The sequence below is a fragment of the Drosophila albomicans genome, chromosome 3, assembly GCF_009650485.2.
Source record: "Drosophila albomicans strain 15112-1751.03 chromosome 3, ASM965048v2, whole genome shotgun sequence".
NCBI classification, from domain to species: domain Eukaryota; kingdom Metazoa; phylum Arthropoda; class Insecta; order Diptera; family Drosophilidae; genus Drosophila; species Drosophila albomicans.
The window spans coordinates 12711135-12735141 of NC_047629.2; the positions used below are offsets into that span (position 1 = coordinate 12711135).

General features: G+C 43.6%; 1 protein-coding gene across 4 annotated transcripts in view; it reads left to right on the forward strand.

The window, feature by feature from the left end:
• Positions 1–24007, forward strand: part of LOC117572608 (bromodomain adjacent to zinc finger domain protein 2B) — a 49909-nt gene that overhangs the window by 19567 nt on the left and 6335 nt on the right. For 3 of the 4 annotated variants that reach the window (XM_034255553.2, XM_034255551.2, XM_034255552.2), the window contains exons 2-13: positions 67–486; positions 10844–11101; positions 11198–11449; positions 12925–13418; positions 13482–14218; positions 15144–16416; positions 17212–17484; positions 17585–17941; positions 18009–18074; positions 18172–18216; positions 18779–18820; positions 18897–23060. In XM_034255553.2, coding sequence (XP_034111444.1) covers positions 10948–11101; positions 11198–11449; positions 12925–13418; positions 13482–14218; positions 15144–16416; positions 17212–17484; positions 17585–17941; positions 18009–18074; positions 18172–18216; positions 18779–18820; positions 18897–23060 — 7857 coding nt within the window. In that variant the 5' untranslated portion in view covers positions 67–486; positions 10844–10947. The remainder of the gene's footprint in view (positions 1–66; positions 487–10843; positions 11102–11197; positions 11450–12924; positions 13419–13481; positions 14219–15143; positions 16417–17211; positions 17485–17584; positions 17942–18008; positions 18075–18171; positions 18217–18778; positions 18821–18896; positions 23061–24007) is intronic. The other variant, XM_034255554.2, reaches the window with a different exon arrangement.

The window sequence follows — 24007 nt, forward strand, 5'->3', positions numbered from 1 at the left end:
ATTTCAATCTCAAAATTATTCCATTTGTTTTTGACCCCTCAATTTTGTACATTTCTTTCTTTTTAGCCCAGTGGAAACTCGCGTCATTTTAATAATCTCAAATACATGAACAACAAAAAACTGAACAAACATTGTGAGCCAACAATTTGAATTTCTATTCGCGTGTGTGTGTGAGTGTTTGTGCGTACGCGTGTGTTTATGTGTGTGTGCGTTAACTGGGCCAAAACGTCGACGAAAATCAAAAATGAAATCATTATTCAAATATCAAAGTATTGCCCACAAGTGAACCACATCAACATCGGCAACAAACGATATAATTAATTGCATAAATATGAAAATTCAAAGTCAAAATCAACAACGAAAGCTACAACAACAACAACAGGAAAATCATCAACATCAACGAGAACAAGAACAACAAGTGATGGAGCTATGAAGCAGAAGTCTCCCCAACCGGAAACTACTTGAAGACTATACAAATTGTTTGTGGTGAGTTCAAAGTGAGATATTATGGCGATAAAAAAATTTGCAATGGAAAAAATACGGTTTCCATATTAGATTAGCGTTGAGGTTGAACAATGCTTAATAAATCAAGTAAATAAATGTAGAACTAAACTAGTTCTTCTTATTTATAATATAACATTTAATTATACAGCTGTGACCATTGAAATAGCAGTGCGACAGAGAAAAGACTATGTAACCGTTTTTTTTGGTTATTCCTTTTTGTTAGTTGATCGCTAGCACATTGTTTTTGTAAAATGAAGCATAAAGATAAGAAAACAGCAAAAACCCCGTTAGTTTTGATCAGTTTTTCTGAAATTTTGATATTTTTACCCAAGTGCACCACTTTTGGGCTGACCATTAGAATAGCAGTTTTTTCTTTTCTTCCACTAAAAAAGCCGAAATTGTTTTTAATTTTATGAAAAGTGAGTTTAATTCGGTTTATTATTGTAGTTTATACGACAATACACTATAACTATAAAAAAAAAAAATTAATTTTAGTGTGTAAAGGACCTAACTGGTCCAATGTAGAGAGGAGGTCCTTTCTTGAGCTTAGGAAGGAGCAAAATTGTATAAAAAAGTTCTGTGTCGCCTAAAATGTTTTACCAAAATGGTTTTCAATGACATAAATTATAAATCAAAGCCTGAAAACCGTAGTGTGATACAAAAAACCACAATTTTAGAGGACCGATGCATAGTGCTCTTCAGCTAAACTAATCCTTTTGCATCCTGTAGGGATATTAAAGCAGGGCTGAGTTGGGGAATTAGTGAAGTGGCTATTGGCCGAAGACTGGTGGATACAAATTTGAATACCCGAAGTCCAGAAAAGGTGCAATTACTTGGTTATAGACATCTCAAAGCGAGGTGGGAGTTTGCCAAGCGCCACTTGAACTGGCCACTTTCCAAATGGCGTAATATTCTTTGGACAAATGAGTCTAAACTGGTGTTAATTGTTAGAAAAGTTCAAGACAATATGTCCGTTGACCACCAATCACCGAAAATGACCTAAACCATACCCTTAAGACCGCTAACCATGGTGGTCTTCAAATCATGATCTGGGCATGTTTCTCATACAGTGGTGTGGGACCTATAAATATGATCGATGAGATCATAGACCAAGAAATCTTTGAAAATATATTAAGAAACATCATGCTGAAGTATTCTCAGGATGAAATGCCCCTTCAATATGGACTTTTCAGCAGAGCCACGAAACCTAAACACACCGGCCAACTGGTCACGGAGTGGTTTGGTCATGAAAAAACTGATGTAATGCCATGTCAGCAGAGTTCCCGGATTTAAATCCGATTGGGAACTGATGGAGGACTTCAAGCATTATGTTGCCAAGAAATCCCCGACATCTAAGCCACACCTTTGACAAGTTGTACAGGAGGTATAGGGCCAGAATCCCTGCAAGCGTTGCGAGGACGTGGTGGACTCCATGCCACGTAGCTGTGAGGCTCTAATAGCCAATAAAGGCTACACAACAAATTATAAGGTCGTATTCAACTCGAAATTTAGAAGGATTAAGTTATTTATAAGATTTTTTGAAATTTATTACATTTTTGTTTTTTCACTGCTATTTCAATGATCTTCATAATACGGACATTTTCATATGTTAATATCCACATTCGGAAAAATATTGAATTATCCAAAATGAAAAATATGTTTAATTATCGCAAATTAAATATATTAAGCTGTTATAAAAAAATTTTGTCTCGAAGTTGTGTTCATAATAATATTTTTCAACTTTAAATGTGTAGGTCGTCTGCACTGCTATTTCAATGGTCACAGCTGTATATGTTTATAAATGGGTTTGTGTATGATTTTAGTTATTTTTAGTATAAATAAGTTTGGGTTTGCTTAAAGATAACTATTTAATGGGTGAATAAGTCAGTTTTCTTCCTTCTTTAATAAAGACTACGGAAACTCCAATCGCTCTGCTATGGAAAAGTCCCATCTTCTATTATTTAATATTCGATGCTTATGAATAGATTATCCACTTACTATTCATGCAGATCCTTAGAGCTTCTCGAGAAGGAAAAGTCCACAATAGTTTTGGATTAATTTTATCTTGTTGTTTACTAGTGTAGTTGTTGATATTGCCTTTTGCCCCATTGCAGCCATCTGAGGGCTATCGATGGCTCTGGGCTCTGGGCTTTAACTCTGTCTGTGGCTGAAGGTTATCTGCATCCTTTTGTCAGATAATCCGATTTAAGCCTTAATTAAATGCCAGTGCTTTGGTCTCTGTTTTCATCTGTTTGTCTGTCTCCACAAACACACACACTCACACATAGACAGAGACAGAGACGGGCAGACAGACAGAGACACATATTAGATTACGTGCAACAAGCATTTTAATTGTATTTGTTGTCTAATGAAATCACCGCATCATTTAAAAGCTTTTGCGTCAAGCAAAGCAAAGCAAAGATAGGGAACTAGGAGACAGACTCGTTGAAAGTTATTTCGCATTTCAAGCATATCGTTGACGCAACTTTTTAACCTTTTTTCCTAATTAAACTTTCCATAAAATGCCGAATATTTCGTTTTGGCAGCTCATATATCTTTTTGATTAGCAAGCGTTTAATTTCTTTAGACCAGCTTATACTCTTTATATGGTCTCTAGATAAGATAAAGCTAAAGATGAGTTGAATTTGTAATACATTTCTTAATAGCTGTTCTTTTCTTATTAGTTTTAAGAATTATATTAATGTAAAAGATTATAATAAAATGTAAAATTATTTTCTTATGAAAATATAAACATAAATAAAAGATAAATAATATAAAATAAGGAACTAAAAATCGAAAATTGATTTAAAAGTAACGGAAACTATTGACATAAAAACAATAAAAACTATATTATCCCATGAATGATATGATACCATAAAGTAAATCAATCAAGAATGTGTGAATGCCATAAATTATCATTGTTTCCTGTGAATAACTCTACTCGCAGTGTGACCATATTTGATGCTATTAAATTTCATTCAGAAGCTTGACCTCTGCTGTCTCTTTTTGTTCTACACATTCTATCGCTGCCTGCTGCCCCGTCTTAATTTTGTTGATTACGCAAGAAGCATGAAATATGATTAGCGTGTGCTGTGCTGTGCTGCTTGCCACGAGCTTTAAGCACCTACCACATTTTGTTTTACAGTACGTGAAGCTACAATGCGACAGTGTCCAATCACACAGACCTCTTCCTCCCTCGCCCTTGCCCTCTCTCTCTCGCTCTCTTTCACTCTGATTGCAGTGACCAGTGGCCACTGTTACACAGGCTTCCACTGGGATGAACGTTATCAGCATTGTTGTTATTGCTGCTGCTGCTGTGCTGCTGTTTGAGTGCATTCTGTGTAGCCGCAAAAGCCGCCGTCGCCCCCTCAACACACGGTGCGAACTTTGCACTCTCTCCACTCTGAACTCGGCACTCTACCTCGCTCTCTCTCTCTCTCTCTCTGCACTCCCCACACTCTGCCTGGCCACTGCATTTATGTTTGTTTTTGTATTTGTGTACTTGCTCCAACTGCTGTCAGGCAGCGACAGAGGCAGAGGCCTGGCACAGATGCTGCCTGCCTGCCTGCCTGCTGCTGTGCTACTTGCACTCTTTGCTATTGTTGTTGTTGTTGTTGTTGTTACTGGCATAGCCCGAAGCTCGCTTTTAAGTTTTGGAGTGGGGGCAGGCGACGCTGCAAATGGCAAATACGTCAATGCCTTTCCCACCTTCGCATCGCCTCCGCCGCCACCGTCGATGCTGCATTTGTTCACTCACTCGCTCTTTCACTCTCTCAATTCGCACTCTCCCACTCGCTGTCGTTTCGTTCGTTTGTTCGTCCGTCTGTCGGTTCGTTTGGCGTCGTGGCGCTCCTTCGTGTGTGCGTTTTGCTCTCACTCTAATTTATGGGTCGTCGTCGTCGTCGTCGTGAGCGCGCTCTCATTCCACTTTGAGCCTTTCCCATGCATTCCTACTACATTCGCCTCCTTCGCCTTCTCCATGTATTCCTGCTTCCATTGCGACAGCTACAAATACAAGCAACAACTATTTCACCGTTACATAAATATCCAACTACAACAACTACAATAAAGGCGACTGCGAGTGAGTTGAGTTGAGTTGCTGTTGGCTGCATAAATTCATTTGTTTGCTGTTGTTGTTGCTGTTGTCGTTGTTGTTGCTGTCGTTTGCCGTAGTTGGCAGTTGTTGTTGTTATTACTACTCTTCTTCTTGCTCTGCCAGCGTCGCTGCTGTCACTGTCACTGCTGCTGCTGCTACTGCTGGTATTGCTGCTGTTGTTGTTATTGCCTTTTCCCCTTTCGGCGTCGTTGCCATTTTCAATTTTAGTTTTGCTGTTTCCCTTCGCTTCGGTTTTGGGTTCGTTACAGCTATCCCCTCTACCTCCCCTTCTCTATTCGCTCTCAGCGCTGTCGCCTGCTTTTATGTGCTGTGCCACCCACGCAACGTGTGTCCTTGTGTGGGTGTGTGTGTGTGGCTTTGGCTGGGACTCTCGATGCCGACTCCGACTACGACTCTGACCCAAGCCGACCCAACGTTCCCCCTTCCCTCGCCTCGCTCTAGTCCCGTTTCGGTTCAGAGTTTACAATTCAAGTGTGTGTATGTGTGTGTGTTCGTCCTTTTTTTATACAATTTCCTTGAGTTGAGCGCGCGCAGCCGACAAACCCAACACCTCCCCTGCTCCTCCTTCACTCCCCCTTGTCACCCGACCGCCAACTGGTTAGCGATATCCTTGATAATAATGTGTACAACACCAAAAAACAAGTGAACGAGCAAAACTCGTCTTCGCCCTCGCAATCCCTCCCACCCCTCTCTTTCTTTCTTCCCCGCACACACTCACACACACACACACTCCCCCAAATGACACCTCCTCCTCCTCCTCCTTCTCTTCCTCTTCCTCTACTTTTTGCTGTTGTTTTTGTTGCTGCACTGAAATCCATTTCATTTTATTCCGGTTCTGTTTAGGCTTCGACCTCCCAACAATCTGCCTTTCTCTCTTGTTCTCACTCTCTCGCTCGCTCTCTCACGCCCTTTTACTCATATTGTGTGCAGAACGAGAACCACAACAGAATTAGCAGTTTTACAGTAAACATTGCCTACAGCGAATCGCAGCTTTTCATTTACTTTGCATAAAAAAACAAGGTTTTATCTCAGGATTGTTTTGCGACACAGAAGTTTTTGCTGTGTAAAACGCAAAGTAAATTGTTTGGCAATAGTTTTATATTTTCCTTTGAGCTAGCTCATTTCCATTATTGTTTTATTACCAAGTGATAGATAGCATATTAGTGTCAATCATGTCTATATAATTATAGGCTAGGCTACTTTATCTACCAATATGCTTAAGAAAATGTTATATAGTAGTTATATGAGCTTGACTATTATTGATAGACATTATATTAGTGTCAATCCAATTTCATGAGAAATCTGTCTTCACTTTGCTTATTTATTTTTCCCCTACTGTCATTGAAGTAACTCTTTAACGAAATATGATATACAGAGAGGATTTTTAGACCCTCAACACTTCATAGCTACCATTATAGCTTGTCTGTTCTTTATCAAATTAGCGTCAATAAAATTAATCTGAGTCTTCACTTTAAGTATTTACTTTCCGGCTATTCCTCCTTAATTAGTTGTTAGCATTCTCCACAGTTTACGATATGATAAAATGTACATAAAACATAAAGCTTCGCAATTATAAACATAAATAAAAAAATACATATACTTTGTTAAGTTAAACTTTATTTATGTCTTTAATAAGAGTTGTATACTTAATAAATAAAATAAATCAGAGCTTTTCAAAGTATTTTATGTTGTATTAATTTCTCTTTATCTTAACTTAACAGAAAAAGTAATTTTCGTCAAGTTTAAAAAAATGCCATTTCAAATAATCAACAGATAATAATCTGATTTTATAATTACCTATAATTCTAGGTAATCTTTTGTAATGTGATTTATCTCACTTCAGAAACCTCTCATCAAATTCAATTATGCATCAATGAGTTTGAATTTTATTGATTGATTGCGTGCAAATCTTTCACATTGCAATTGCAACAAGTGCAAGAATTGTGCTTAATTAATTTAATGACACTTAAAGAGAGCTATCGACTGAGAGGTGTGAAAATGTGTTTATTGCAGTTAATCGATAAGTATTGGAGATGTGAATGTAATTACAAGTTGGTTGTCGATTCACAAGTGCCAAAGGTCAATGGCAAAGCCATGGAGAGGGCAAAAAGCGGCGGATGGGGGCAAATCTGAACTTGTTGCTGCAACTGACTGCAACGCTGATGCAGAAGTGGGCCAGAAAATCGACAAATAAAACGGGCGAGAGCGAAGAACCAGAAGATCGCGATGACGTCGACTTCGCAAGCTCTGCACGTCTTTGCTCTGCTCGCAGTCGCTGTCGCCGTCTCTGTCTGTTACTTGCGCTGAGTCAATAACCTCGCTGCGAAGAAGACGACGACGACGACGATGAAGATGATGAAGAAAAAGCAGCAAACAAGCATGCGAACAAGAGTCAGCTCACTCCACCTCTGTCTCTGTCGCTCTCCCTCTCGCTTCTGCTAGCTTGGTTGCTTGCTCTGTTGTCGGAGTCAACTTTGAGTAATGAGAAAAGGCAAAAGCAAAAAGTGAACTGAAAATTGTCGGCGCGTTATAAAGCCGCCAACAATCAAAAGACGGCGCAACGCATGGTTAGCAGCAGCAGCACCAGCAACAACAATCACGAAGAAGGAGAAGACGCAATGACGACGACGACGACATGTACCTAAAATCTAAATCCCCAAGAATGCCAGCAAAATTACAAATGCACAAGTATGAGTGCGTGTGCGAGTTTATTTCAGTGTGTGAGTGCGTGTGCGTGTACTGTAGTCAAAGATGATCAACGAATGCCGCGTGAACAAGTGAAGAACACACATAAATATGCATGTCTGCCTTGTTGTGCAAGTGTGTGTGTTTGTTTGTTTGCTTGCGCCACAGTTGGAATTGAAACGCGTTAAAGGGACGAGTGCAGCCAATAATCAAAGCAACTCACCAACACAACTAAAGCACTCGCGCTCTCCTGTCAAGTGTGTGATAAAGTGTGAGAGAGATGGTGTTGGGAGGGGGGTAGACATGCATAGACTCGCTCAGCGGTTGCCTTGCTGTGCGAATCAAACGCGAACATTCACTTTTCATACTCACATGCAACAATGTAATTAATGGCTCTCTTAATTATATAATGCTAGAATCAACAATTTCCATTAAAAACAACAGAAACGATATCAATTGCTTATGACGAATAATTAAACAAATAAATAACGAGAACTTTGGAATTGATTAGCATTTGGCATTCGTTTTGCCGCTGCCAAGCGAATTTGTTGTTGTTTTTGTGTGTATAACACAAAAGCTGCGGCGTTTGCCAAAGATACACAACAAAATACAAATACAAATACAAGCAAACACACACACACACACATACACAGAGACACACGAATACATTCACACTCAGACTGACGGCGACTGCCAATTGAACTAGAGATAATCAAGAGCAAAAAGAAAAAAGTAAAATAACAACAGCGTCGAGTGTGAAGGGTGGCGGGAGCGAGGGTGGGGAGAGGATGGGGCTAGATATACGCCATCGGCAGCAGCAGCAGCAGCATCGGGCAAAGCACACAATAAAAAGAATTTCACATTTGTACTCTGTCAGTCACAAATATTGAAACGACAACAACAACACGGTGTGTGTGTTCAGAGTGGTGGAGAGCGAGAGGGGGCTGGGGTTAGTCGTCGTGCGGTCGGTCAGGCAGAGAGTCAGACTGCCAATCGTTAGCTTGAAAGTATGTGTGCTTGTGTGTGTGTGTATATCTACACGTCAAGTTAGCGAAAAACGAAGCAGAACAAAAAAAATCAACAACAACAGCAACGACACTCGCTTAGCTGCCTCCCGCTCTTTCCTATACGCACGCTGCGCGCACCTTTTCAGAAGCAGCGCGTCGGCGTCGCTGTTGCTAGCGCTGTCGACGTTGTCTGTGGTGACAGCGCGTCAAAGATAAATGCTTGAATCATATTGCCAACGCGCTTTGGCAGCGCGTTCTTATTGTTGTTGTCACACATACACACAACCACACACACGTGTACGTATAAACTATAGCCTTTGACCCAAGCGGTGTCCCACTGTGCAGCGTAGCAGCAACTTTTTATTGGTATTGTTTTATGCGTGCGTATTTTTGTTGCTCTAAATTGGCTTTTACTTTTTGCACCTACTTTAATCAATTCCCCCCACCACTGTGATAAGCAGACACATCTGTCGGCTGATGCGTGACAGCGCAGCAAGAAAGCGCAATAACTGTTATTAAAAAGCAGCAGCATACAACAGTAATCTGTAAATGGGTTGCACCTTTGTTGTGGCACTCGGCCTGCTAAACGTGTGTTCATTAATATGATTAATTCATAAAAATATGCATTTTCTTTTTTTGCGCAAAACGAATGCTGCAAAAAAAAAAACAACTCACAACAAAACTGTAATTATCAACCACTGTGAAAAAGCATTGACGCGACGTCGACGTCTGCGTTAGCGTCGACACCGGTCGGTTGGTCGGTCCATTCATTGCCTCTCATACTCACACTCTCTTCTCTCTCTCACTGAGGCATTCGCGCGCTGCGCTGCCGCCGCCACGGCTCTCGTGTTTCAATTCCACTTGTAACGCACGGCGGCCGTTTTTGTTTGTCTCACTTTTGTGTCGTTCTCTCAGTGTCTCAGTCGCCGCGTTATCCCACAGATATTTGGTTTGCTTTTTCGCTACCGCCGCCGCTTAGCTTACCAGTAAATACTTTCAATTGTGGTTTTCTTCCTACTAATGGATGATAAAAGGCAGTGAAAATTGCTGAAATTGTATGTGAAATGTAATTAACCACAAAACTATGCTATAGTGTTGTTTTCATTGCATCAAGAAAGCAGCTGCCGGTTACAATAAATGCAAATGCTAATACAATAAAAGAAAAGAAAAAAAAGTGAAGTGAAGAAAAGATACAAAATGAAAAAAGGCCGACAGTCTGTCTGCGTCTCAGTCAGCGCTTAGTCAGCGGCGTCGTCGATGGTGACGTCGTCCGTGGGCAGTGTAAAAAATGTGTGAAATGCAAATGCAGCAGGCAGCAGAAGCAGACAACAAGATTGTATGCTGCAAAAATTTTTATGAATGAAATTTATAAAACAACGACTAACAACGTCTCGCAAACACACAGTTTCAGTTTTTTATGCAAACGTGAATTCGCTTTATGTATGCATCGCATCATTCGCCGCAGCGGTCGAGTCGCGAGAGCGGCGAAAGAGAGAGAAAGAGAGTGAGTGTACTCTGTGTGAGTGTGAGTGTTTGGTGCATTTGTTATTAACATTTCATTTATAAGTTGTCATTGCACTCGCTCTGCATTTGCCCATTTGTGCAATTTGTTGTTTGTACAATTCGTTTTCGCCGCGTGCGACGCTATTAATTCGCTTTATTTTCTGATATTTCGCCTGCATGCAGGTGTAGTGGTGCGTGAGAGAGCGCAAGAGAGAGAGAGAGAGAGAGCACTCACACGCTCACAAATAATGCTTCCGTTTGCGTCTCATGTGTGTGTGTGCGTGTGCGATGTATAGTAGTTTTTTTTGTAGTTTTGTTTTGCTTTTCATGTTTCTGCGTTTTCTGCTTTGTGTTTTACGTTCGCACACACAGCCGCTGCCATGGCATTGCCAGGCCAAAACAAACACGCTAAATTGAGAGAGCGGCTGGATTAAAAGAGAGGCGAAATTGTTGTTGGCAATTGTGCAAAGCATTTAATTACCATACAATATAAACAAATGAATGCAAGAAAGAGAGGGAAAGAAAGACATAGAGAAAGAAAGAGAAGTGATGATGTTATTAAACTAATTAATAAATGCAATAAAGAGCACAAAAACTGCGAGTGCGAGGGAGGATAAGGATAGCTTTTTTAACGGTGATTTAAGTTTGTTAAACTACAAGTGAATACTTTAAACTATACAACTAAAGGAGAGTTTAAGTTAACAGCCAGGAAATAGAATTATTTAAAGTGTTTCCGTTGTTTAATCGTAGATATAATGTTTTATTCTAAGATATAAGAGATGGAATATAGGATAATTTAAAGTTTTTGCCTAGTTTATTTATACAGATTTAGAGTTTGATAAAATACTAGTAAATGTATTTTAAGATAAATCAAATTAAATGACCAAAACGATATTGACTTGAAATTTAGTATTAATAATAATACATTAATATTAATCAGTTAAAATTAAATACAAAGTATATATTTCTAAATAACACCACACCTAAAATAATTCATTAATATTCTCAACTTTTATCTAATTGACAGATAAGTGAAGAAAGAACAAGGGAAGCAAACACGGCACTAACAAACAACAAACAGCAAACAAACTGCAAATATAAAGAAGGTCAACACACAATTTGCACTTTAACATGAACAAAAATGCCGGCGATGGCAGCGGCAACGATGGCAAAAACTCAAACAATCACGGAGGGAAGGGCGGCGGCGGTTCCAGTGCTGGCGGCGGCGCCGGAGCTGGAAATCCCCACGATCCCACCGGACTGCTAGATGCCGCCTCGCTCTTTGGTAAGACGAAAACGAAGACGAAGATGAAGACGAAGACTAGTTTAAATAGTTGCACTCGGTTTTATTAACTTATCTTTGGTCTTTTCTTTGCTGCAGCGTATTGGGGACGCGATGCAAGCGGAGCAGCGGCAGCTGCATCGAATCCACTCTTCAACTCGCAGTTCAATGCAGCCGCAGCCGCCGGATTGGGCTTGCTGCCAAATGCTGCGGGCGCAGCGGCGGCTGCCAATGACCGTTACTCCTCGATGGCAGCAGCAGCGGCGGCAGCTGCGGGCGCCCATCATCATCAGAGCACAATGGCAGTGGCCGCTTCACAGGCCGCCAGCCTGGCAGGTCTGCATCCAGCAAGTGAGTAAAATGTCGGCATCGACACAACACACAAGACAACCAGATAAAGAGGAAGTCGTCAGTTGAAGATGGAAGATGATAATGAAGGCGAAGGTGTTAAGGTGCAAGAAGTTACGTTTAGCAACTGCGGGTGACAAGCAAAAAAAGCAAGTTAAGAAAGTAAGGACAGCCAAGTTGGACTCTTAGATACTCCTTAAACTTAATGGATGGAACAGGAAGTATAATGAGGACAAGACTAAAAAGAAAAAGTGCAAGATGACAGGCCAGATAATCAAGCACAAGTTTTAAACTGATCAATCTCAAAACTAAGGAACAAGAAAATTTGATTGTGAATATATTTTTGTTGGAATATACAACAGAAAAAGGGAAGTCATATAATTAGAATTGGGTCAATAGGGTGATAAATGGCATTAAAATACAACAAATTTACGAATTACAAATAATACACTATAGTTTAACATGTAAAGAGTATAGTCAAGCAAGAAAACAGCCAAATCTGCTTAGATCTTCGGCTGGATTAAGAGATATATTGGCATATATTGACTGTAGTTTCTGCTCTTAGTACTCTTTGTTATTCCTATTTAAACGAAAACTTAAAATTATATTTAATAACAGACTGACTTATTGAATTAGCAACTCACAGCCTAGTCGCTAGTACCTAGAAAGCTGACATTTGAAAGTAGCATAAAATATCTTTTACTTGCTGAATAAGTGATATAATTAGGAATATATTTCCTAAGCGGTAAGACTTAGAAGACTGCAATGGTTACACAGCATAGACTTTATATCTATAGCAAATTTTGTTAATGTACATTTTTGGAATTAGCATATGAAATAGTGATTACTGACTGAGAACGCATGTCCTAAGCGGTAAGACTAAGGAGGTTGCTATTATTGCTTTGCAATAATGAAATTTTATTAATATTAATATATAAAAGTACCGGAAAATACTGACTGACTGTTAGAATTGGAATTAGGCTGCGTTTCCTTGCACTGCATGTGTAGATATTAATTTTGAACTTAAGACCAAGAAAGCTGGCTTAGACATGCAAAAACCAAGTTTATGAATATGAAGTAAGAGCTGGGAGGTTGCAATTCTTAGACAGCTTAGACATGTAAATAGCAACTGAAATCCTGTTTACTGACTGACTTATTTAATTAGGAACACATATCCTAAACGGTAAGACTAAGGAGGTTGCGATTTTAGCACTGCTTACGACATGTAAACAGCTATTTTATTAGTATTAATGATAGGAACGCAAGACCTACTGATTGACCGGATTAGGATTGTTAAACAGCTTAGACAAGCAAATACCGAGTTTATGAATAGTGGGTAAGAGCTGCAAGGTTGAAATTTAATAGACAGTTTAGACATGTAAGTACGACGAATATTGCAATATATTGGGTAAAATTTCCCGTAGGCAGGACTTACTAGATTTTCCTTTATTAACATGCTGTCAATAATGTTTTCACAGGCTGGTGGTCGATGGCTCAGCTGGCTGCCCAGGACTACTTCAGTCGTCTGCAGGCCTCGGGTCTGTCACCGTTTCCGCATCCCGATCTCGCAGCCGCCTTCGGCCCCGCTGCCATGGCAATGGGAGCAGGCGCCACAGGAGGCAATGCAGGAGCGGGCAGCGCTGCTGGCATGGTAGGCGTAGGCGGTGCTGGAGGCGGTGGCAATAGCGGTGGCGTTGGTTCGAGCAGCAAGTCGAATAAGTCGCGCAAGGAGAAGCGGGCAGCGCAACAGCAACAGCAGCAGCAACAACAACAGCAGCAACAGCAACAGAATCTGGCCAATAGTCTGAATGCAGCGGCAGCAGCTGCAGCAGCAGCCGCAGCGAATAATCCAGCCGCAGCTTTGGCCAGCATGCATGGCTTTGGACTGCCCGGCAGTGGAATGCAGCCCACGGTGAGCACGGGCAGCAGCTCGGCTATCTCCACAAGCAGCAGCGGACACGGTGGCTATAAGGTGAGCATTGAAAGTGAAAAGTTATTCCGATGTATGGATAATTAAACGGATTTCACCTTGCAGAGCACGGCCAGCGCTTATGGCAAACCCTCGACAATGACCAGCAGCAGCAGCGCCAGCAGCTTGGCGAGCAATCCCGGCTCTGCCTATGATCCGGTGACGCTGCACAAGGAACTGCTCGCCATGCAGGCGGTGGCAGCAGCAGCCTCCGGCTCTGGTGTGGGCGGCATGTCTGGCAGCTCAAACAGTTCCTCGGGCAAAAAGTCGAGCAGCAGCAACAGCGCCTCATTGCATGCCCATGGCCTCTCCAATCTGGCCATGAGTCTCAGCAACAGCGGCGCCGGCAGCGGCAACAACAATTCCGGCATCATGTCCAGCAGCAAAACAAGCACAAATGTCAGCTCCAGTTCAGCTGCTTTGGGTGGCATGCATCCTGGCATGTCCATGTCGCCGCACGCCAGCTTATCGAGCAGCAGCTCGGGCAAGGACCGAGATCGTGACCGGGATCGAGACAAGAACAATCCATCGCTGAATGCCTTGAATTCGTTGTCACAATTTGGTGCTCTCGGCATGACGCCTCAGCAGAGCATGCAGGCGGCCATGAATGCATTTGCAGCCAGCACTGGCGTGACGCCCAGTGCCACAGTCACCTCCTCGGCTCATCCCACGCAGCAGCAGCAACAGCAGCAGCAACAACAGCAGCAGCAGCAACAGTTGCCTAGCTCAACGTTGACAACGGGCAGCGGCAGCAGCAAAGGCAGCGCCAAGGATTACATGAGCAATGCGGCCATGATGAGCAGGTGAGCGGAAGCAGCAAATTATATGAAATAATATGGAAATAATATAAAACGGGTCTCTTTAATTGTATTTAATATTCGGTTAGCGGCATATTTTGCTCACTTAACAGTGACTGTTAGGAAAAGATGAAATATTTCATTGCCTAATTTAACAGCCTAATTAAATTGAAGTTGTGGATGTTAAGCGAGGTTTCTGTTTATTAAATTATATTGCTACAGTTAATTTAATTAACTTTTATAAAATATTCATTAAACTTAAGGGTCACTCAAAAAATATGTTAAAAGAAATAGGAAAGGAAACAAGTATATCATTGCTTCTCTCAACATCCTATTTCCTTGATTCCACTTAACGCCGTTAAGCGAGATACAGTTGATTTAATTATATTCCATATTGTTGCTGTTGTATTTAAATAAATGTATTCACATTTTCATGTAACGGCATATTTTCCTCAATTAACTAAGCAAAAGCTAGAGATAACAGAAATATTTCTATTCTATACTTAACATACTTGTTATGCCTCAAATTGTGGCCGTTAAGCGAAGTGTATTACATTTAATGCTATATTGCTGCAGTTAACATTATAAATTTTCATTGATTTAGCGGCATATCTTCATAAAATAAATATTTCGAATGCTTCACTTACGAACTTATTTGTTAGGTTGCAACTGTGCCCGTTAAGCGAGATGTATTAAATTTTATTCCGCATTACAAAATTAAATTTATTTAGCATCATAATTAGCCGACTTATAACTATATAAATGTTAAAGAAAATAAATATTTTTATTGCAATCACTTGGAGCTTATATATTTGGTTTCGAAATGTTGCCGTTAAGTGAGATAAAGCTGTATTAAGTTGTATGCTAAAGTCTTGCCATTAAATGTATAATTTTTAATCCCCAACTAATCTCTGCTTTTTTCCACTTGCAGCAGCAGCGAGCATCCATCGTTGTTGGGCGTTCGATTGCCGCCGGACACGGAGATTATCAAGTATACATCCAGCATCGTGGGCCCCAAGATACCCGGTAGTAACTCGCGCGGTCGCAAGAAGACCATATCCGAAACAGAACAACAACAACAACAGTCCACACAGAAACAACAACACCAAGCAGAACAACAACAACAACACCTGACACCACAACAACAACAACAGCAAAAGGATCTTGAAAGCACAACAAATGCAATTTCCTCTCTGCTTGCGTTTCCAGGCCTCAGTCCAGCGAAGCGTGCCCGCCTCGAGATGGAATACGCCGCCATGGCAGCAGCCGCCCAACAGCAACAGCATCTCCACGGAATGCTTGGAGCAGCTGGCATGCCGATGAGTGCCCTCGGCTTGAGTCCCATGGATCAGTTGAGTAGCGTATCCAAGGCGGTCAGCTCATCGACGCCATCGGCAGCGGCTTCGTCGTCGTCGTCGACGGTGACGAGCACCGCAGGCTCAGCGGGATCGGCGACGGGACAGACGCACAATCAGCAGCAGAGTCACAGCCAGAATGCGTCCAATGATCGCGTGGAAGTGATCAAGTTGCCGCCCACAATCACCTCGAATGGCGCCTACAATCTGTCCAGCAAAGGTTGTGCCAAGGAGCTGCACGATCTTACCGGGGATCCCTCGCTTGCTGGTGGCGTTAATCTCAGCCTGAAGGCGAACACAACGATGCCGGCGAGCGGTGCCATTGGCTCCGCTTCGAATCCCATCACCATCGATGACTTTGATGCACCTCTGAATCTCTCGATGAAGCCCTCGGACAAGAGCAGCGGCAGCAGCAGCAGCACAGCAACAACTGGCGCCACAGCAACAACTGCCTCAGCCACGTTGGGCAATCTGGCCAGCGAGTATCAGGCGCAAGGAGTTGGAGCTGGAGGTGCCAATAGTCTGCAGAGTCTCAGCTCAATTACGGCTGCTTTGGGTGGCGCTGGTGGCATGCCAGGTGGTTCCATCTCGGGCAGCGGCAGCGGCGCAGGCGGTGCATCGCCTTCACCTGCTGCTGGCGGTTTGCCAGGAGCGTCGGGCACTTCCAGCTCGGGATCAGGCTCGGGATCTGGCTCCTCGACGTACAAGGAGGGACGACCACGCAATCTGGGGCGTGGCGTATCCAAGCCTAAGAAGAATACGGTGGCCTCGCTGCTGGCGCAATCGCGTGCTGTCGGCTTGAAGCCCATGCTTGCCACACAGCAGTTGCTGCAACAAGGCGCAGATATTGTAAGTTGCCCTTGAAGTGTAGGATTATATGTTTATGGGACAGTTTAGTGAAAAGAACCTAGTTCATTGTAAATAGGAGAATTCAAAATTCGAGGGTAATACATATAGGAGGGTAGGACATATACTTGGTAACAATAATATGTTAAGGAAATGTGACAAAAGAATTTAATTTTCTCAACGTTTCATTTCTAAGTAACCTATCTTTTTGATACAATTTTATCTGTGTGATACGGAACTGAAAATGTAAAAACACAGAATTTGATTATAAGGAACAGAATGTTTTTGAACTCGTTTCATCTCGAAGTATCCACCTGCATGTCGGCTATCTTTTAGTAATTATTTTATTTTTTCGATGAGAAACTAAAAACAGGCAGTTATTGAGGAATGGGAACAGAAAGCTTTTCAACTCGTTTCATTTCTAAGTAACCTCCTTTCGGATACTTTTTAGTAACAATTTTATCTCTTCGATACGAAACTGAAAACATAAAAACACAGACAGACAGTGAGGAAGAGCTAGTTAGCCAATATATTTAAACATCGAAGGATTATAAATAGGCTGAATAGCTTAAGAATTTGAATTTGTAAGCAAAGTGTAAACAGCTAATTCTCAGCTCTTTAATTTACCATAAATAAGTTATTTTACATTTATCATTCCTTGAACGATAGGAGAGAAAATGAAATGTCTTAAACGGAACTTACAATTTATATCAGCTGCTTAATTTTAAACTGAGAAACGAACTCTAAGTGTTACCAGTAAATTTGCACTCTCAACTGTAACTTTATTTCACTTTGCAGGAAAAGATACGACTGGCTTTGAGCGAAGCCAACGCACACATGGAAACCTCGACGGACTCGGAGAGCGTCGCTGCCGAAAGCGGACTATCGGAGTCGGAGAGTGAAGATGCCAACATACTGAACGTGGCCGAGTTGAGAGTGCCTCTTGAGCTGGGCTGGAAGCGAGACACCGTCATACGTGGCCTGACCAAGCAGGGTCAGATCCGGGGCGAGGTCACTTACTATGCGCCAGGGAGCACGCTGCCCCTGAAGACCATTGGCCAAGTGTTTGCTGTGAGTTTGTAGGGCGCATTTTTGTAATTAATGCCTAGAGAAGCAAAACACACTTTGAATTGCAACTTAAATACAACTTTTTTCTCTATCATCTCTTTAGCTACTGGAGCAGCAGCCTTCGAGTCTGACGCGCGAGAACTTTAGCTTTTCAGCTCGTGCCATTGTGGGTTCATTCCTGCAGCCTGCGCCGCCGCCTTATGCCAATGATGGTGAATACATACGCATGACGGACGAAGATGTGGCCAAGCGGCTCGAGGATCTGAAGGTATTCACGCGTCAAACGCTGAACGTGGAGCAGCGTATTGAGATTGCCAAGCAGCAGCAGGCAATGCGCGATGCCAAGAAGCAGCAAAAGGAGGAGCTGGCTCGCAACAAGGAGAAGGCCAGGCAGGAGAAAAACGCCAAGCTGGAGCAGCAGCGCAAGGAGAAGGAGCTGAAGAATCAGCAGGCCATCGAAGTAAGTTGAGATCGTTTGAATGCCTTGACATCTGTCATACTAATATTTCCTTCATTCCGATTTGCAGGAGCGCAAGAAGCGTCAGGAGGAGCTGGATCGTCTTAAGCAGGAAGAGTTACTCAAGAAGCAGCAGGTCAGTTGCCTTTTTATTATATATTTGTCTTTAGGTTTCAGTTTCATTTGCAAATTTGCTCAAATTGGCATTCTTCTTTGCTTTCCATGCGCTGCAGGAGAAAGAGAAGCGACGTCAGGAAGCAATACTAGCTAAGGAACAGGTACAAAAGCTAAACCCCAGAAAGATCCTCAATTCCCGCTTCAACCTTGCTTATATAATTTATTGTTTGGCAAACTTTTTGATTTGATTAAGATTCCATTAATGCATGTTACTCCTTGCTCGATCTTTTCCGCTTTGTATTCATAAGTTAAGAAAGAGAAAACCATTCTGTCCATATTTTGATAGATCACACATTTCCCCTTTTGTTATTATGATTTTCGCAATATTTATAATTACATTCCTTTTTTGAATGTTAGGTTAGTCCGATCTTTTCTATATTGATAGGCGCAAATATCGAAATTGTATCTTTATTTTAATAGGACATAATTCACTTTTCTTTTTATTACATATCTCACGAAATGTATTATTTTAAATACCTTCAAGATTATCAGCTCTTTGGTTTATAAATTTCGCAGAATGATTTGCTTCTAGATTTTAGCTTATCTCCAAATTTGAATGCTTCCACATCAAAATTAGCTTATCCCTGGCAAAATTCCCTTGATTCCGGATCAAACTATGCTGGACTTTTTACTAATCTCATCTACTTCTTTTTCTTTTAACAGGAACTTCAGAAGCAAAAGGAGTTACTGCTGGCTGCTGAAATGGTAAGTTTAATAAACGCATTGATTCTCCCCCTCAGTTAACTGCCACTAATTTACCTAAAACATTATAATTATACAGGAGCGTGAACGTCGTCGTCAGCACATGAATCTCATAAGAATGCTAGAGCTGCGTCGCAAGTTTGAGGAGCGCGAGAAGAAGAAACATCAGCTGGTGCTCGATCGTCTGATATTGCGAGAACGTCGCATGGCGGAGCGAAAGCGCGATGCTGAGATACTGCAGCTGATACGTAAACCCAACGAGGACTCTGAATTGCCGCAGGAGTTGTCGGTGCCGGAACTGGAGCGCATTGCAGGCAATCGACTGCCTGGTCAGGCGATGGCGGATCTGCTGATGGTCTTTGAGTTCCTGCACAACTTTGGCGAGACTCTAGGATTCGACATGGAATCGCTGCCATCGCTGCAGAATCTGCACGATGCGCTGATTAGTGACAGCAATGCAGATGCCGAGGAGGAACTGCTGTCCGTAATGACACATCTGCTGGTCTGCGCTATTGAGGATCCTGGTGTTCCGAACCCGGGAAGACACACCACGCTGCTGGGTCAATCGCTGCGCAATGCGGACATCACCAACTCGAATGTGTCGGAGATACTGCGCATCTATTTGTATGCCACAGCCACTGGGGAGATTCGTCAGATGCACGGCATCACTGTGGATCGGGAGCGGGAGCGTCGTGTGCCCGATCATCATCAGTTGGATGCGGAGAGTGCCACACACTCGGCCAAGAATCACGAGTACTACAAGCTGTTGCATGAGAACGACACCTGGAAGCTGTCGCATGCGCTCAAGGATCGTCCCTTCGTGGCATTGAATCCTACACGCAAAGCACAAATGTTGGCGCATCTGTGCAATGATCTGCTGATGAACAAGGCGGTGCTGCGCCAGATCGACGGCAGTCTGGAGACCTGCGCTCAGATGCGTAAGGAGAAGTACATGACGGACATGAAGGTACGCAAGTACAAGGCGTTGCATCAGCGCAAAGCTCGCATTGAGGCCTATGAGAAGGCGCAGGCTGAACGCGAGGCAGCGATGCAGGCGCTGCTTGCTCAGCAGAAACTCGATGCGGAGCGGGAACGCGAACGTCTCGCGAAGCTTGCCGAAGCCGAAGCAGAGGCAGAAGCCAGCAAACAGGCAGCCACAACAGCAGCAGAAGCAAATGCGGCAACAGAAGATGGAGTTGATGGGGAGACGCCAGCTTCTGGTGAGGGCAACAGTGAGACTAACGAGGAGAAGGAGAAGGATGCATCGCAGCCGCAACCCTTGGATGGAGAACAACCGCAAGCCATGGAAATAGATGGAGATGCGACACCGTTGAATGCGAGTAATAGTGAAGCTGCTCCAATTGGTGTTGTTGCAGCTGCTGAAGCAAGTCCTGCCAAGGAGGAGTTCCAGCAGAACGGCGGAGCAGTCACAGCAGGAGTCGCGGGAGTAGTAGGAATTCCGGGAGTTCCTGGAGTTACCCCAGTTACAGGTGTTCCTGGAGTTGCTGGAGTTACGGGAGTCCCAGGACTTCCTGGAGCAGTTGCTGGTGTTCCTGGCGCTCCAGGAGTCACAGCCGAGGCTCTGCTGCAGGCCAAGAAGAGCGGCGCACGCAGCTCCATCAACGAGGATGGCCACAATCAGAGTCACGATGTCAGTATCATTGAGGACGATCTCTCTGATCTCGACTCGGAGATCACCAACGTGGAGGAGGACGAAGACAATCGCCTAAGTGCCGACGAACTGCAAAAGAAGCTGGACAAGATTGTGCGTGCCTCGCTAAACTGCAAGGAAGCGCTGGAGAAGAGCACCAATCAGCTACGCGCCGCCTGCTTCGGACAGGATCGTTTCTGGCGACGCTACTGGAAGCTGCCGAAGGCGGGTGGCATTTTCATTGAGGCGTTGGAGTCAGCGCAAAATGACATTAGTGACTATCACGAGGCACTCGAGGTCATGGACGAGAAGAATAAGAAGCTAGAGACAAACAATGAGCAGCCGAAACCTGCAACGGAAGCTGATGAGGCAGAGGAACATCCGTCTGAGGAGCAACCGCCTGCAGCAGAGCCCATGGAGGTAGATGGCAACGAAGACAAAGAGGCAGTGACGCCCAATGAGCCGCAGGAGCAACAGCAGCAGGCGAATCACGAGGTAGCCAACGAAGCGCCGCAAGAAGAGGATGATGACGACGATGATGTGCAGGAAATCAATAAAGTGGAACCGGAGATTGTAGATCTAGGCGATGACGATGACGACATTATACCGCCCGCTAAGCCAGTGGAGCCGATTATCGCACGACCCGAGATCAAGGTCAAGTCGGAGATGGAATTGATGGGTCCACCGCCCACGGTGATCTCGACGAAAACCGACTTTGAGGCAGAGATCAAGATACCCACAATACCAGGGTTGATTCCCACGCTGAGCAACAACAACAGCAACGGGGGAACTGGATTGGGAATGGGCATGGGAATCGGAGGCAGCAATGGCAACTGTGATAAAGTGGACGCTGCCAACAGTCTGGACGATCTGAAGAAGGAGGACGATTGCATCATCGTATCCACATCGCACCCCAGCGAGGATGCGACACCCAAATGGTTCTCTATCGTGAAGCGCGAAGTGCCGCTGATCAGCGAACTGCCAGCGGAAGAAGGTGGCGTCGTTGCCCAGGACTTGCAGCACAGCTATGCTAGCTATCAGAATTGTAGCGCACAGTTGCAGTTGCAGGGACATCCGTGGGATCTGATCAACAACATGCAATACTACAGCATACCCATGGAAGAGTGCAAGGTGGACCCGACGAAGTTCAGTCAGGAGTGCATCTTTACCCTGAGCGGTCTGGACGAGAAGCAGATGCAGGCCAAGCTGGATGAGTACTATGAGCAGGGCAAGTTAACGACGGTGTCAAAAAACGGTCTGGCGTCTCCTCATCGTTGCCAGCCAACCGATGAGGAGCAACAGCTGGAGCAACTGAAGCTCTCCAAACCGGAACCCGAAACGGATTCGTTTTTTCGTTTGGGCGCTGATGTCGCACCGGACACGGGAGGCGGGGGCGGTGGCGGAGTCAACAGTGGAGGTGAAGTGACGGAAGTCAAGCCCAAGATTGAGCTGCGTCTGGATGAGGCATTGTCCCAGGCGTATTATCACAACATTGCCAACATGTCGCTGAGCAGCGTACAGACTTACATCCCCATCGACATTCCACTGCCCCTCTCCATGACACCCGACGAGCACCGACTCCTGGAGCAAGTGAAACTCGCCGGTTTTCCGGAGAAGGTCCACGGGGTTTATGTGCCCCGTCGGCAACGCTACGGTTGGTGGCAACTGGACGATGAGCAGAAGTTGCGCCAGCTGCTCAAGACTCTGAATCCTTCGGGATTGCGAGAACGTGAACTGCAGGAGAATCTGACGCGTTTCCTCGGTCTCGAGCAGCCGCTGGGCGTCAACTATCAGCTGAAGCTGAACGAATCGCACGTGGAACTCGTGGAGTACATGCAACCGGATAAGATTGGCGATTGGAATCCCAAGGTGGCGCGTCGCGTTGAGCTGGCGCTGCTGGAGCAACTCGAGTCGCTCGAAGATAAGGTGGCAAGTGCCTCGATGCAGCTAAAGAATTGGCAGCTGCCGACGCGCAGCGAGAATGAATTGAATCTCACAGAGCTGGAGGATCTAACCGAAGCGGAATTTGTCAGCATCATTCCCATGATCAGGGAGCGCATCATTGACCTCGAGGCGAACATTGAGCGGCGCTACTTGAAGCCACCGCTGGGATCGCAGACGGGAGATGCACATCTCGCTGTGATTGCCCAGAATCAGCACACTTCGACGCAGACACAGAATTCTGCCTCCGCCGCGGCTTATTTGCTGCAGATGCAACAGCAGCAGCAACAGTTGATGGCACAGCAGCAACAGCAACAACAACAGCAGCAGCAACAGCCTGGCAGCAATCTGAATGCCTCCTCGTTCAATGAACGCACAATGGCCTTGGCAGCGGCTGCTGCGGCAGCTGCCCCAAGTGTCGCCTCCTGTGATGGAACCGCAGCAGTTGGTGGCACCCTAGAACCTTGCTCGGGTGCCGCCTCGCCAGCGAGCAACTGTGACAGCGACAAGGACGAGAAGATCGAGAACATACCCAAGGGTCTGGTGCAGTGGCGAGATGCCGTCGCCCGCTCCCACACCACCGCACAGCTGGCCATGGCTTTGTATGTGTTGGAGTCGTGTGTGGCCTGGGACAAGAGCATTATGAAGGCGGTAAGTTTGCCCTCTTTTCTTTTTTTTTTGGTTGATTCTTTCGGTTTCGTTTCTTCTTTTGGCTTTTCTCTTAGCTTGGCACCCCCCAGTTCCCCACTCCCACTATATTCCCCCCTCATTGCAAGCTGCCATTGGTGCATAGAAACTAATCAATCAGTTTTCTTCCTTTCCTACTCCTTACTTAGTTTGTTGGCTTCCATTTTAATACACACACACTCGTAGTCATCACATCAAAAGTAGTTTCCACTCACATATATACACATACACACACACATACACTCACATGCACTAACCATTTTCACCACTTTTCATTTCTGTAATCTTGCTTGATCCCTAGAAAGTTTTTCCGTTAAGATAGAAATTAAAAGACAGAAAAGATATCAGTATTGATAAATGAATAGTAGTAATTTCAATAGTTTAACAATTTTATAGCTAAATTCAATGAAGAGCTTAGGAAAATCATATAGATATGCTATGAAAGGAATAAATGAAGGATGGAATGAATATTGCAAAATAGGAAAATAAAATATCACTTAAAGGTCTCCATGCTACAAATTTATATATTGAAATTAATTTAATGATATTTTCCATCATTTTTTGGAACCATGATCAAAAGACAACCACAGATATTAAGAGTTAGATACACTGTACTTTTTTATTTGTACTATTCGAAACATAAATCTACAAGTACTGCAAATTATGTTAAGATCCAGAATATTCATTAATTTTATTATAGAAAATTGAGTCAGCTACGACGGAGAGTAAAAAACGGATGTTTAATTAGTATTATAGATCCTTATTTTATTTCCTTGGTTTATTTTAGAAAAATTTCTTACTTTCTTAGTTGCATGATTTTAAATTTTATTTTTTAGCTTAGTAGATCAACTTTTTCTTAAGTAGTACTTTTCTTTATGCATCCCCCAAAAAAATGTCCTTAATTGAAAACA